The sequence below is a fragment of the Mastomys coucha genome, unplaced genomic scaffold (genome assembly GCF_008632895.1).
Source record: "Mastomys coucha isolate ucsf_1 unplaced genomic scaffold, UCSF_Mcou_1 pScaffold1, whole genome shotgun sequence".
NCBI classification, from domain to species: domain Eukaryota; kingdom Metazoa; phylum Chordata; class Mammalia; order Rodentia; family Muridae; genus Mastomys; species Mastomys coucha.
In genome coordinates this window covers 6,952,931-6,966,565 of record NW_022196891.1, presented here as the reverse complement: position 1 = coordinate 6,966,565, position 13,635 = coordinate 6,952,931, and the positions used below count along the sequence as shown (strand labels likewise).

The 13,635-nt window shown below is 33.7% G+C and overlaps 1 protein-coding gene across 1 annotated transcript in view; it reads left to right on the top strand.

The window, feature by feature from the left end:
• The window catches only part of Cdh19 (cadherin 19), an 89,509-nt gene that overhangs the window by 55,914 nt on the left and 19,960 nt on the right, over positions 1 to 13,635 (top strand). Inside the window, exons 7-8 of the mRNA XM_031379979.1 lie at positions 343 to 596; positions 10,194 to 10,315. Coding sequence (XP_031235839.1) covers positions 343 to 596; positions 10,194 to 10,315 — 376 coding nt within the window. The remainder of the gene's footprint in view (positions 1 to 342; positions 597 to 10,193; positions 10,316 to 13,635) is intronic.

Sequence of the window (13,635 nt, the reverse complement as noted above, 5' to 3'; positions counted from 1 at the left end):
TTTAATTTGCATGTTCAAATTTAAAATATTTCAAGTGAAGAGTAATTTGGAAAAAATACCTTAATTAACAAAACATTAATTCTCAATTTTCTAAAACATTTAAGCTCATAAATTTATAATTTTATTACAGAAGTAAATTATAGTTATTTCAAATATAGTAGAGTTATAAATAAGCTCTAGTTTTTATTCCTGAGTAATGATTATAGGAGATGAACTTGCATATATTAAAATCAAACCTAGATTAAAATAATTAAAACATGAATAAGTTAATGTTTTCTTTTTATACGTTAAACCTTGTTTCACTGATATCATTTCTTCTCAACATACTGCATTTTTTTGTAGAAAGTTGATTTTGAGCATCAAAGCCACTATGGCATTAGAGCTAAAGTTAAAAACTGCCATGTTGATGAAGAGCTTGCACCTGCCCATGTTAATGCCTCCACAACCTACATTAAAGTTCAAGTAGAAGATGAAGATGAACCTCCTGTTTTCCCCTTACCATATTATGTATTTGAAATTCCTGAAGGAAAGCCATATGGAACAATTGTAGGGACAGTTTCTGCCATAGACCCAGATCGTAGACAATCTCCTCTGAGGCAAGTATTTAGGTATGAACATTAAAATTTTGTTAATGAATGAATGATAAGTTTGAATGAAATAATATTTATTGAAAATGTAAAATAAGGCTTTTGTAAACTGTATTTCTCAATATAGTACTTAACAGATTTGTGTCAATGGAATAAATAAGTATAAATAGCTTAAATGTTTTTCAAAATGCTTTGAAAAAGTCAATGTGGAAATATATAATAAGCAATCCTGACCTAAAATACAACACAATACCCATGTGTGTGAGTGTGTGCGTGCAAATGTGTGTATGTACATGTGAGCTTGCTCCTGGTAGATGTGTTTGGAGGACAGATAAAAACTTCTGGGGAATGGCTCTATTCTTTTCCAATGTGAACCCAAGATATTAAAATTAGATTTTCACTTTGGTGACAAAAGCCTTAATCAACCGAGCTATCTTGCTAACCCCTCTAACAGGGAATAGATATGAGGGAATAGAAAATCTTAAATATACCACTTCATACCACAAATTATGGCAATCCATATTTCACTTATATGAATAATAATTAAAATGATTTTTTAAAAATTCAAACAATTCTAGGAATAAAGAAATAAAGGGACTTAAGGAAATGGGTGCAATAAATTTCTGTGTAATTGAGAAACAAATATTTCCTAATTATTAAAAAACGCTGAGTTTTAGTTGTGAAGTTGTGGTTATTTTGCCAAAATAGGAAGTGAAATCTAAATGAATATAAAATCCAATATTTTACATATTTGCTTTCACTGATTTTCCTTTCCCACTAACTTTCCACAGCCCACTATCCAGAGAACTTTGTAATCTTGTACATATTGATTACAAATGCTGAGAACTCTTTTACTCTTTGGATGCACAGCTTAGAACCAGAGTACTTGTGTGGTCTTCAGATAAACTTATACATTATTTCCTTAAAAAAAGAAAAAAAATCTTTCCTTAGGATGTTGCCTTAAAATGCATGTTTATTGATAAAATTCTAATTATCTGTTAACTGGGACCAAGGTTATGATTTGTTATTTTTCACAAGTCCAATAAAACCTAGCACTAGAAATTCTGTCTAGGCTTTCTGTATTCTAAATACTTTATGTCATGATTTGCACAAAAACTTGTGATTATAAGGAGCTTATCAGAAGGGATTAACAAAAGATCATTGCACTTAAACAACTATATAAAATCTCCTTGATAAGACATTTGACTGCTTTATCTGTGCTAAGAATTATCTCCAAAGACATGTTGAGTGATAACACCCATTTTTTAAAGAATAGGATATTGTTGGGACAGTTACAGTAGAGATAAAACCAAGGGTAGACCTAATTACAAAATAACTGCAGACATTTAAGAACTCTGAGGTACACAGGGAAAAGACTGTCATGTACCATGTACTCAGGTACTGAAGGGTTGCTTGTGAAAACCATGGGATAGTTATGATTCTCAGGACTCCAGAAGTCAAAGAAGACAAGGGCTTGCTCTGCGTGACAGACTTGAAAGACATAGCTGCACTGCATGAGAGTATATTTTAGATGAGATTATATTTCAATAAATTGATTTAATATATTCTGTATCATATATATATATGATTTACATGAAAACTTCCTTGAAGAATTTTATAATTTTATAACACTTTTTTTACTTTTTTTATTAGATATTTTCTTTATTTACATGTCATGTGGTATTTCCTTTGCCAGTTTACCCTCCAAAATAAAATAAAATAAAATAAAACAAACAAACAAACAAAAAACAAAAAACAACCCTGTTCCCTCTTGCCTCCCCCTGCTCACCGACCCACCTACTCTGGCTTCCGGGCCCTGCCATTCCCCTACACTGGGGCATAGAACCTTCACAGCACCAAGGGCCTCTCCTGCCCTTGATGACCGACTTGGCCATCCTCTGCTATACATATGTTGCTGGAGCCATAAGTCACACCATGTGTGCTCTTTGGTTGGTGGTTTAGTCCCTGGGAGCTCTGAGGGTACTAGTTAGTTCATATTGTCGTTTGTCCTAAGGGCCTGCAAACCCTTCAGCTCCTTGGGGCCTTTCTCTAGCTCCTCCATTGGAGATCCTGTACTCAGTCCAATGGGTGGCTGTGAACCTCTATTTCTGTATTAGTGGTATACTGTAATATGGGAAGGACTCCCAGGTATAACAGTCTTCCTTCAGTATACAATCATATCATCAGCAAATAGTGATAATTTGACTTCTCCCTTTCTAATTCGTATCCCTTTGATTTCCTTTTGTTGACTAATTGCTCTGGCTAGGACTTGAAGTACAATATTGAATAGGTAGGGATAGAGTGGGCAGCCTTGTCTAGTCCCTGAATTTAGTGGGATTGCTTCAAGTTTCTTTCCATTTAGTTTGATGTTGCCTACTGGTGTGCTGTATATTGCTTTCACTATGTTTAAGTATAGGCATTGAATTCCTGATCTTTCCAAGACTTTTATCAAGAATGGATGTTGGATTTTGTCAAATGTTTTCATCTAATGAGATGATCATATGTTTGCTGTCTTTGAGTTTGTTTATATAGTGAATTACCTTGATGGATTTCCATATATTGAACCATCCCTGCAACCCTGGGATGAAGCCTACTTGATCATGATGGGTGATCATTTTGATGTGGTCTTAGATTCAGTTTGCAAGAATTTTATTGAGTATTTTTGCATTGATATTCATAAGGGAAATTGGTCTGAAGATGTCTTTCTTTGTTAGGTCTTTGTGTGGTTTAGGTATAAGAGTAATTGTGGCTTCATAGAACAAATTGGGTAGAGTACCTTCTTTTTCTATTTTATGGAATAGTTTGAGGAGTATTGATTTTAGGTCTTCTTTGAAGGTCTGTTAAAACTGTGCACTAAATCCATCTTGTCCTGGGCTTTTTTTTTTTTTTTTTGGTTGGGAGACTATTAATGACTATTTCTGTTTCATTAGCAGATATGGGACTGTTTAGATCACTTATCTGATCTTGATTTAACATTGGTACATGGTCGCTGTCTGGAAAATTGTCCATTTCATCTAGGTTTTCCAGTTTTGTTGAGTATAGGCTTTTGTAGTAGGATCTCGTGAATTTTTGGATTTCCTCAGTGTCTGTTGTTATGTCTCCCTTTTCATTTCTGATCTTCCTAATTAGGATACCATCTCTTTGCCCTCTAGTTAGTCTGGCTAAAGGTTTATCTATTTTGTTGATTTTTTTCAAAGAACCAGCTCCTGGTTTGGTTGATTCTTTCTATAGCTCTTTTTGTTTCTATTTGGTTTATTTCAGCCCTGAGTTTGATTATTTCCTGCCTTTGACTCCTCTTGGGTGAATTTGCTTCTTTTTGTTCTAGAGCTTTCAAATGTGCTGTCAAATTGCTGGTTTATGCTCTTTCCAGTTTCTTTCTGGAGGCACTTAAAGCTATGAGTTTTCCTCTTAAGACTGCTTTCATTGTATCCCATAAGGTTGGATATGTTTTGGCTTCATTTTCATTAAACTCTAGAAAGTCTTTAATTTCTTTCTTTATTTCTTCCTTGTCCAAGTTATTGAATAGAGTATTGTTGAACTTCCACTTGTATAAGGGTTTTCTATTGTTTATTTTGTAATTGAGGAACAACTTTAGTACATGGTGATCTGATAGGATGCTAGGCATGATTTCAGTCTTCTTATATCTGTTGAGGCCTGATTTGTGACCAATTATACGACCAATTTTGGAGAAGGTACCATGAGGTACTGAGAAGAATATATATCCTTTTGTTTTAGGATAAAAGTTCTATAGATATCTGATAGTCCACCTGTTTAATAACTTGTTAGTCTCACTGTGTCTTTGCTTAGTTTCTGTTTCTATGATCTGTCCATTGCAGAGAGGGGTGTTGAAATCTCCCACTATTATTGTGTGTGGTGCAATGTGTGCTTTGAGCTTTAGTAAAGTTTCCTTTATGAATGTAGATTCCCTTGCATTTGGAGCATGGAGGTTCAGAATTGAGAGTTCATCTTGGTAGATCATACTTTTGATGAGTATGAAGTGTCCCTTTTTTTTGGTCACTTTAGGTTGAAAGTCCGTTTCATTCAATATTAAGATGGCTGCTCCAGCTTGTATCTTGGGACCATTAGCTTGGAAAATTATTTCTCTGCCTTTTATTCTGAGGTAGTGTCTGTCTTTGTCACTGAGGTGGGTTTTCTGTATGCAACAAAATGCTGAGTCCTGTTTATGTATCCAGTCTGATAGTCTATGTCTTTTTATTGGAGAATTGAATCCATTGATATTAATAGATATTAGGGAAAAGAAATTGTTGCTTCCCATTATTTTTGTTGTTAGAGTTGGAATTCTGTTCATGTGGCTCTCTTCCTTTAGTTTTATTGGAAGATTACTTTCCTGCTTTTTCTAGGATGTAGGTTCTTTCCTTGTGTTGGAGTTTTCCACTTATCCTTTGAAGGGCTGGATTTGTGAAAAGATACTGTGTAAATTTGTTATTTTTCATGGAGTTCTTTGCTTTCTCCATCTGTGGTGATTGAGAGTTTTACTGGGTATAGTGGCTTGGGCTGGCATATGTGTCCTACTATGGTGTGTGACATCAGCCCAGGATCTTCTGGCTTTCATAGTCTCTGGCGAGAAGTCTGGTGTAATTCTTATAGGTCGGCCTTTATATTTTACTTGACCATTTTCCCTCACTGCTTTTAATATTCTTTCTTTGTATTGTGCATTTTGGTGTTTTGACTATTATGTATCAGGAGGAATTTCTTTTTTGGTCCAGTCTATTTGGGGTTCTATAGGCTTCTTGTATGTTCAAGGGCACCTCATTCTTTAGGTTAGGGAAGTTTTCTTCTATAATTTTGTTGAAGATATTTACTGTCCCTTTAAATTTGGAATCTTCACTCTCTTCTATACCTATTATCCTTAGGTTTGGTCTTCTCATTGTGTCCTGGATTTTCTGGATGTTTTATGTTAAGAACTTTTTGCATTTTGCATTTTCTTTGACTCTGTGTCAATGTTTTCTATGATATTTTCTGCACCTGAGATTCTCTCTTCTATCTCTTTGTATTCTGTTGGTGATGCTTGCATCTATAGTTTCTGACTTCTTTCCTAGGATTTCTATCTCCAGAGTTGTCTCTCTTTGTGTTGTCTCTCTTAACTGTTTCTACTTCCATTTTTATGTCCTGGATGATTTTGTTCAAATTCTTCACCTGTTTGGTTGTACTTTCCTGTAATTGTTTAAGGGATTTCCAATTTAAGGGCTTCTACTTGTCTACTCATGTTCACCTGTAATTCTTTTAAGTATTTTTTGTGTTTCCTCTTTAAGGGCTTGTACCTGTTTACCTGTGTTCTCCTGTATTTCTTTAAGGGGATTATTCATGTCCTTCTTAAATTCCTCATCATCATAAGGAGATATGATTTTAGATCCAAATCTTGCTTTTCAGGTGTGTTGAGATATCCAGGACTTGCTGTGGTGGGAGTACTATGTTCTGATGATGCCAAATAGTCTTGGTTTCTGTTGGTAAGATTCTTGCATTTGCCTTTTGTCATCTGTTGATCTCTGGTGTTAGATGTTCTTACTGTCTCTGGCTGGAGATTGTTCCTCCTGTGGGTCTGTAAACCACCTGTCACTTCTGGGAGATCAGCTCTCCTCTGGTAAGACCTGTGAGCAGAGGGCTGTGGATCAGCCATTCATCTTGAGTCCTGCAGTCAGAGTACACCCTAGAGAAATGCTCTCAGCTTGCAGGAAAGTGCAGAGAGGGCTGTGGATCTGCTGTTCCTCCTAAGTATAGATGGAGGTAGAAAGAATCCTGTCCCATCTCCTCAGTCACTTCTGAGGTCTGTGCCTCTTGGCTCTTTATATCACTTTTCACTTATTATCTCCAAAGAAAGAATTCACCATTGTAATGATGCCAGGTATAGCCTTGAGTATATAAGACTTTGTCATAGAAAAAAAAATGTAAATCTGCGTAATGTATTCTACAGACTCAATTGTTCCATGGTTGTTTCCCTAACATTGTTTTTGGTCAATTCTTGCAAAGTTTATGGTATATAATGTATACTCTACCTATATACTAGGGTTAAAGGATTAAGTATTTAGAAATGGGTGAGTGGGCCAAAGTAGAAAATCAACTTTTTTGCCAAGCTGACGATGAATTCATTAACTTCATTTCCTGGTAGAAAGTTCTTGCCCATGAAAATTAGTGCTATAACTCCAGAAACATACTGTGTCATTCTCAGGTTTGCAGGCATGTTACACACACACACACACACACACACACACACACACACACACACTCACACACATACACACAGACACTCAGACACACACATATACACACACACACACACAGACACACACATACACACACACATACACACACACACATACTCAAATAATAATAAAATAAATATTTGTATCAATAAATAGATGTAAAAATTAAAGAAAAGAGCACAGAGCAGATATAGGAGTCTCAGAGGAAGGATATAGAGTTGTGTTGTGTAGGCACTTTGAGTCTAATTAATTTTCAATGCCTTCTTAGCATGATCTTCCCTCATCATTCGAATGAATTCCTCTCCAGGATAATATATATATATATATTTCATATCATACATCATATACATATACATACATATGATCACTTGGAAAACTTATTTATGAATTGGAACCAATATGTATAAAGAGGCATGTCATTATTTATAGAAATATGGTAATTTTGATAATGAAAAAAATAAAGGATAGAAGTAAACATTAAGTCCAATAAACTGGCAAGTCCTGGTTTTAATGACTTGTGGTTTGGAAAACTGGCAGGTGAATGTTTGAAGAAAAATTAGATTGTTTCAAAATGTTATCAAGAGAAAAGCATGGAAAGACTCGTCTGGTGGAGAAACTGCTGGACACTGCACTAATCGTGTGATCAAGTATGCATACAGTCACTGTTAGCAAGACAGGGTCAGTATGCATGATTAATGTGATACTGTAAAAAAAATAAACAACACTTTCATGGTATTCTTGCCAAGATTGTATTATTTTCATGGTTGACTGTCATTTCATAACCAATTGGTGTGATTCTACCTGAGGAAGATTATTTTCCAAATCTCAGTATTTTTTAAGAAACCTGAGATACTTTCTGTATGGTTGAAACTCACCTTTCTCTCATCTACTTTGGCATGCCTGTAGGTGTTTTACTCTTTCATCTTATGTTTAAGCAGTCATGTTGATATTTCATGGTTGTAGCTTCTGACGTTACTAGAAAACAAATTATCACAAAAGTCTGCCTCATCCTCTTCTACAATCTTTCAGCCCTATTTTGAGAAATATGTTATTAGCAATTGGTGTACAGGACAGTTTTCCCAATGTAGTAGGCATTGGGACTTGCTTCCACAACTCTGGGGTTCAATTGGTTGTGATTTTCTGTAAAAGTCAATGTGTGTGCCAAAGAGAAGTTTACTTGATGAGGGGTCAAAACTATACATATATGTGGTCACCCCAACAATGAGCTTGTCAGGATACCTATAGGGGTTCTGTAGTAGTGCCTATATTTTAGTAGTAACCAAAAGCTCTTTGATTGTACCTAAAATCTACTCAGCAAGAGGAAAATGAAGTCTTACCCTAGAAAGCTAGGCAGTTACTCAGTGTGTGTGAAGTCACAAAGAACCTTGGCGAAGAACCTACAACTACCAACTTACTAAACTAATAGAATCCCTAATTCTGTGTTGTTTTTTTTTCTAATGTGCAATCTGGATCAATTTATTTGGTCTTGATTATTCTTCCTAAATTTTAGGAAATGCTTATTGAGCTGTGAAGAAAAAAAAAAAACCTTCATCTCAAACTTCTAATAGGATTTATTTGGAATGGTGTTTTAGAGGAACAGGATTAGATGTGAAATACAAAATAGAAACCATTATAAAGTACCATTTAATTCTAAAGCAAAATCTATTTAATCAAAAATGCAACCACTTGTAGATATTTAATAAAATGTTTCAAATACCTAACATTGAATTAATCTAAAATTGAACTCTAAAGTATGATCCGCTCTAATTCATAATTTAAATTTCTTTAGAACATCAAACCTCAAATTAGGATAATATTTTTATAAAGTTGTCAACTCAAGTATAAAATATTCTCATCCCTGCCACATAATTATTGTAAATCTAAAATACATTTGTGGAAAGTTCTCAAGAATGTGTTCGTACAAAGGAAGTAGCTAGACCTGAGGTATTATTCTTCTTTAATTGTTATAATTAATCATTCTCAAGCAGACAAAACATACTGGGTGCTACTTTTCAAGAAAACTAAACGAAATTCATCATCAGTATGTTAACCCAAATGAACAGATAGTAGATCTACATGATTTCTAATATCTGAAGTTTATATCACAAAAGAATTGTGTGAGTACGCATCAATTTTTGCTGACCTTGGCAGACCTGTGTCTGCAAGGCTAGAGATCCGAGCAACTGGAAGAATGGGTCAGATTCCTTCCAATGCTATAGATAGATGATATTACTTCAGTTTTAATGTACTTTTATACACAAATATATGAAAATACATAAGGAAACCAAGAAAACACGTAGATAAAAGTCAGTTTACATATACTGAATGGTAGCAGAGCATCCTTTTCCCATAATATTCTCAGGACAGATCAATTTAAGTACAATTGCCTGGCACACACTGTAGATTATAAGAGGGAAAGCGCAAAAGCCAGGCTGAAAGTCATATCCAGATTCATGGTACACTGAAGAAATCACTCAGCATGTATTTTCACTAAATTGGGTTCTATATCTATGATTTGACATCCAACAAGAATATATATATGTCTTATAAATTAAATTTAAATGTTTGACACTGAAGGCACAGAGTCATGTTCAAGAATAATCCAGGGAACAAAATGCATCTGAGGTAAAAAGCCCTCAACCATTTTTCTTGGAGATCTCTCAAGGTCACCAAGGCTGTGTTTATCATGCATTGTTTTGATTATGATCCAACAGTATGTAATGTAGTTTACTTTATTAAACATGTATAGATAAGTATATTTTATATGTGTTAGATAGAACCTATTCATCGAAACAATGGTGATGGTATAGAATAGAATAGGAGAAGATGACTGAGTAAAGTGCTTACATTTAAAAGAAACAGTAACAGGTTGACAGGCACACAGTTCATTCCTGACCTTGCTGTACTTTGGTTCATATGAAACATTCCTCTAGCAATTCTTTTGACCAAGTCATTCACTATTAAAATTCTCTCATGATATAGGTAGGAGAACCATCTATTTGTATTTATAATTCCTCTTTCAAAAATCTTTTTAATTTTGTGTTTTCAAAAACTATTTACATTAATTTTAGAGATTATAATATAACTACAATATTTGTCAGTTTTCTTGCATCTTTCCAATCCTCCTCCCATGTGACCTTCCTGTTTTCTTTTAAATTCAGGGTCTCTTTTTTCATTACTTGCTATTTCATGCCTGTTTTTAAACATTTTTATTGAGCATGGTGTTAAATATGTAAATATAGTTTATTTGAATTATTCAGCATTACATTCTCTATGTGAAGAATTAGGTTAAATTTTTCTCTTTCAGCATTGAATATGGATATGCCTTATAACATTGTTGTAAAATATTACAATTTGGTTATAACCTCTTTTCTACTTGGTACAGATATTCTCTAACTGGAAGCAAAATGTTTGATATCAATGGCAATGGAACAATAATTACCACTAACATGCTTGACAGAGAGGTCAGTGCTTGGTACAACTTGAGTGTCACAGCGACTGAAACGTGTAAGTCCTCATTGACCAGTTGAAAACTTGATAACTGTAATTAGTAAACAATTAAATAATTTTGAAAATAGAGACTGACGTGTGTTTATGTCTAGGAGTAAAATTAAAAATTTACATGTAATTACTTGTATGTGGATTATCTTATTATAAGTTACTATCTGCTCATTGTATTTAAAGCTTGCCATACATTTACTGTTAAAGTTTGAGTTTCTCTTACTTAATAATATTATTAGCTTAATAAAATTAAAGGTTGAATAAAACACACAGTATAATGAAAATGATGATCTTTAAATATAAAATATGTTTATTATAGAATAATGTGTCATTATGCTTTTTTCATGGATGCTTCATAAATTTTTGCATACACTTCCATTTTTATTTTTTTTAAAGATTTATTTATTTATTTATTATATGTAAGTACACTATAGCTGTCTTCAGACACTCCAGAAGAGGGTGTCAGATCTCATTACAGGTGGTTGTGAGCCACCACGTGGTTGTAAGGATTTGAACTCATGACCTTTGGAAGAGCAGTCGGCACTCTTAACCGCTGAGCCATCTCTCCAGCCCTCCATTTTTATTCTTAATAGCATATGAAATAAAATTATATACATTTAAAAACCAGATACTTTTGAAAAGACAATTATAATGCTACTGACCAGGTATTACTAGCTAAATTTTCCATTTAAAGAATGTTGTTGCAACTGTTTTCGTTTTTGTTGTTGTTTTTGGTTTTGGATTTTTGTTTCATTTTATTTTGTTATTGTATTTTGTTTTGTTTTGTTTTGCTTTGTTTTTTCCAAACAAGGTTCCTCTGTGTACCCTTGGCTGTCCTGGAGTTGCTGTGTAGATAAGGCTGCCTTTGATCATAGTGATCTGCCTGCCTCTGCTTCCTGAGTCCTGGTAATAAAAGCATGTGCCAACATCACCCAGAGGTTATTTTATTTATTCACCTTTAACAGTAACAGGTTATACTGTTTTTAGGTAATATTTAGAATCTTAATATGAATGTCCTTACCTTTTTCTCTTTTTTGTAAATTAGTACCAAAGTACATTTAACATGAATTGTATTTCATTCTGATTATGAGTTGGAATATGAAGAATTGAAAAAACACTAATTGACTATAGTTCATTGGATATAGACCACAGAAACAGTAATTCATTTTGATCTTTTGCTCATAGCTCCTGCTTTCAGACACTACAACTTTAATAATCAGCAGATACCAGCTCTTTGTTCTCTTGTTATTCCTTTTCTTCAGATGTAGGCTCATAATGACTTTCTGATTATGAAATTAGATCCATACGTCTCATTTTGTTGTTTAGTTACTGTCATTGAAATTGTGAATTATTCATTTATTTGATCAAGCATATTAATTGAAGCTAAAGAAGTGAATATATAAAAATCAACCAATAATTCTTTTTTTAAAGCCATATGTGATGCCTTATGTCTTTCTCTCTTTCTCTCTCTCTGTCTCTCTATCTCTCTGTCTCTGTCTCTGTCTCTCTCTCTCTCTCTCTCTCTGTCTCTCTGTCTCTCTCTCTGTCTTTTTTTGTTTTTTGGTTTTTTTGAGACAGGGTTTCTCTGTGTAGCCTTGGCTGCCATGGAACTCACTCTGTACACAAGGCTGGCCTTAAACTCAGAAATCCTCCTGCCTCTGCCTCCCAAGTGCTGGGATTAAAGGCGTGCGCCACCACTGCCCAGCAACAAATAATTCTTGTTATTTAAGTTATTGAACATAAAATAGCACAACAAGAGATTAAAATACATATAGGAAATATCCTATGTTCCTAGTAAATGGTTTTATAGTGAATTGTAAAGAAATTGTGAGTATATTGGCATTAGGTAAGGCTTGAAATATATGCTTGTCTTATAATTCACTGTTTATAGTTACTATAAGACATTTAGAATGGAAGATGATTTTTAGCCTCTTTGCTCATTTATTTAAAATATATATCTAATTATACAGTGAACCAAGGCAGGTTAACTTGGTCCCAGGTTTTTAATTTTTTGTCTATTTAAGTGATAAAATATAGCAGAAGTACTATTGGCAGACAGAAATGCCAAGGTTTTCCATGTGAATACTTCTTCAAGGCATGAGAGCTTTTATCCATTCTGGGTTTCTGAGACTGAATTATTATGTCATTTCTGTAAATCTATTGTGAAAAATAAATCAGGTCAGTTCAAGAGAGAAATTGAAATTAAAAATAAAAAGGATTTTCTGTGAAATAACTTTCAGATACTAAATACTATAATTTGTCAAAGCTACAGTAGTAAGTCACTTCAAAACTTTTATCCTACGTGAGGAGAATAAAATAAATAATTTACCTTCTTATACTTGGTACATTACAAAATAAGTGATTAGGGACAATCTTTACAATCTGTAGACAGTGTATTTTGTTTTATATTTATTTACTTGACATATGTACATATGAACATGTGTATGCATATAGATGCATGCATTGGTGTATATTTGAAGTCAAAGGATGTTTTGGAAGAAGTTTTCCTCTCTTTCTACTATTTGGGTTTCAGGGATAGAAGTCAGGCTATCAGACTTAGTGGCAAGATTCTTTACCTTCTGAGCAATATCACTAGTTCTCCTGTTAGTATTTGTAGACTCAAAATGCTCTTATTGTGGTAAATTTAAAAATTATAAGGCTAATAAAAATGTTTGATTAAAAAAAGAATGCCAGATGATTTAATTAGATAATGCTTTTAATCTAAGGAATATTGACATTCAGAGAAAAATCTGTAGAAAATTCTCCTTTTTATTGCTTTTCTTTTTTAATTTTAGGACTTAAGGAACTCAAAAGTTAATTTTAGCATTATAAACTAGAATCAAAATATTAAAACATACTTTAATTTGTGAGAAAGTCACCACCTACTCAAATGATTATCTTCAACATGTCCTTATTTATGTAGCTTTGGTAGACAGAACAACCTTATACTTTGTCATCTTATAATGATATTATTATGTAACCATATCATAGCCAGTAGTTTAATATTTCTTTATGTGCACAGCACGAGCAATCAAGCTAGCCTCATCCCCTAACAATTACCAACACTATCTCACTGAGCAACAACTTCTAGGTATTTGCAAAGAAAATGACTTTATGAACTCTACACAACTTACATGCATTTCTCATGTATGCACACACATATACACTATTCATTCTATAGTATTGAATCAATCCTTGCTTTAAATATTATTATATAAACATATTCAAGAAGATATAAACAATGGTGTATATATTGTGGAAGCATAACCAAATAATGAGAGTGCCATTAGCCGGGTGGTGGTGGCGCACGCCTTTAATCCCAGCAC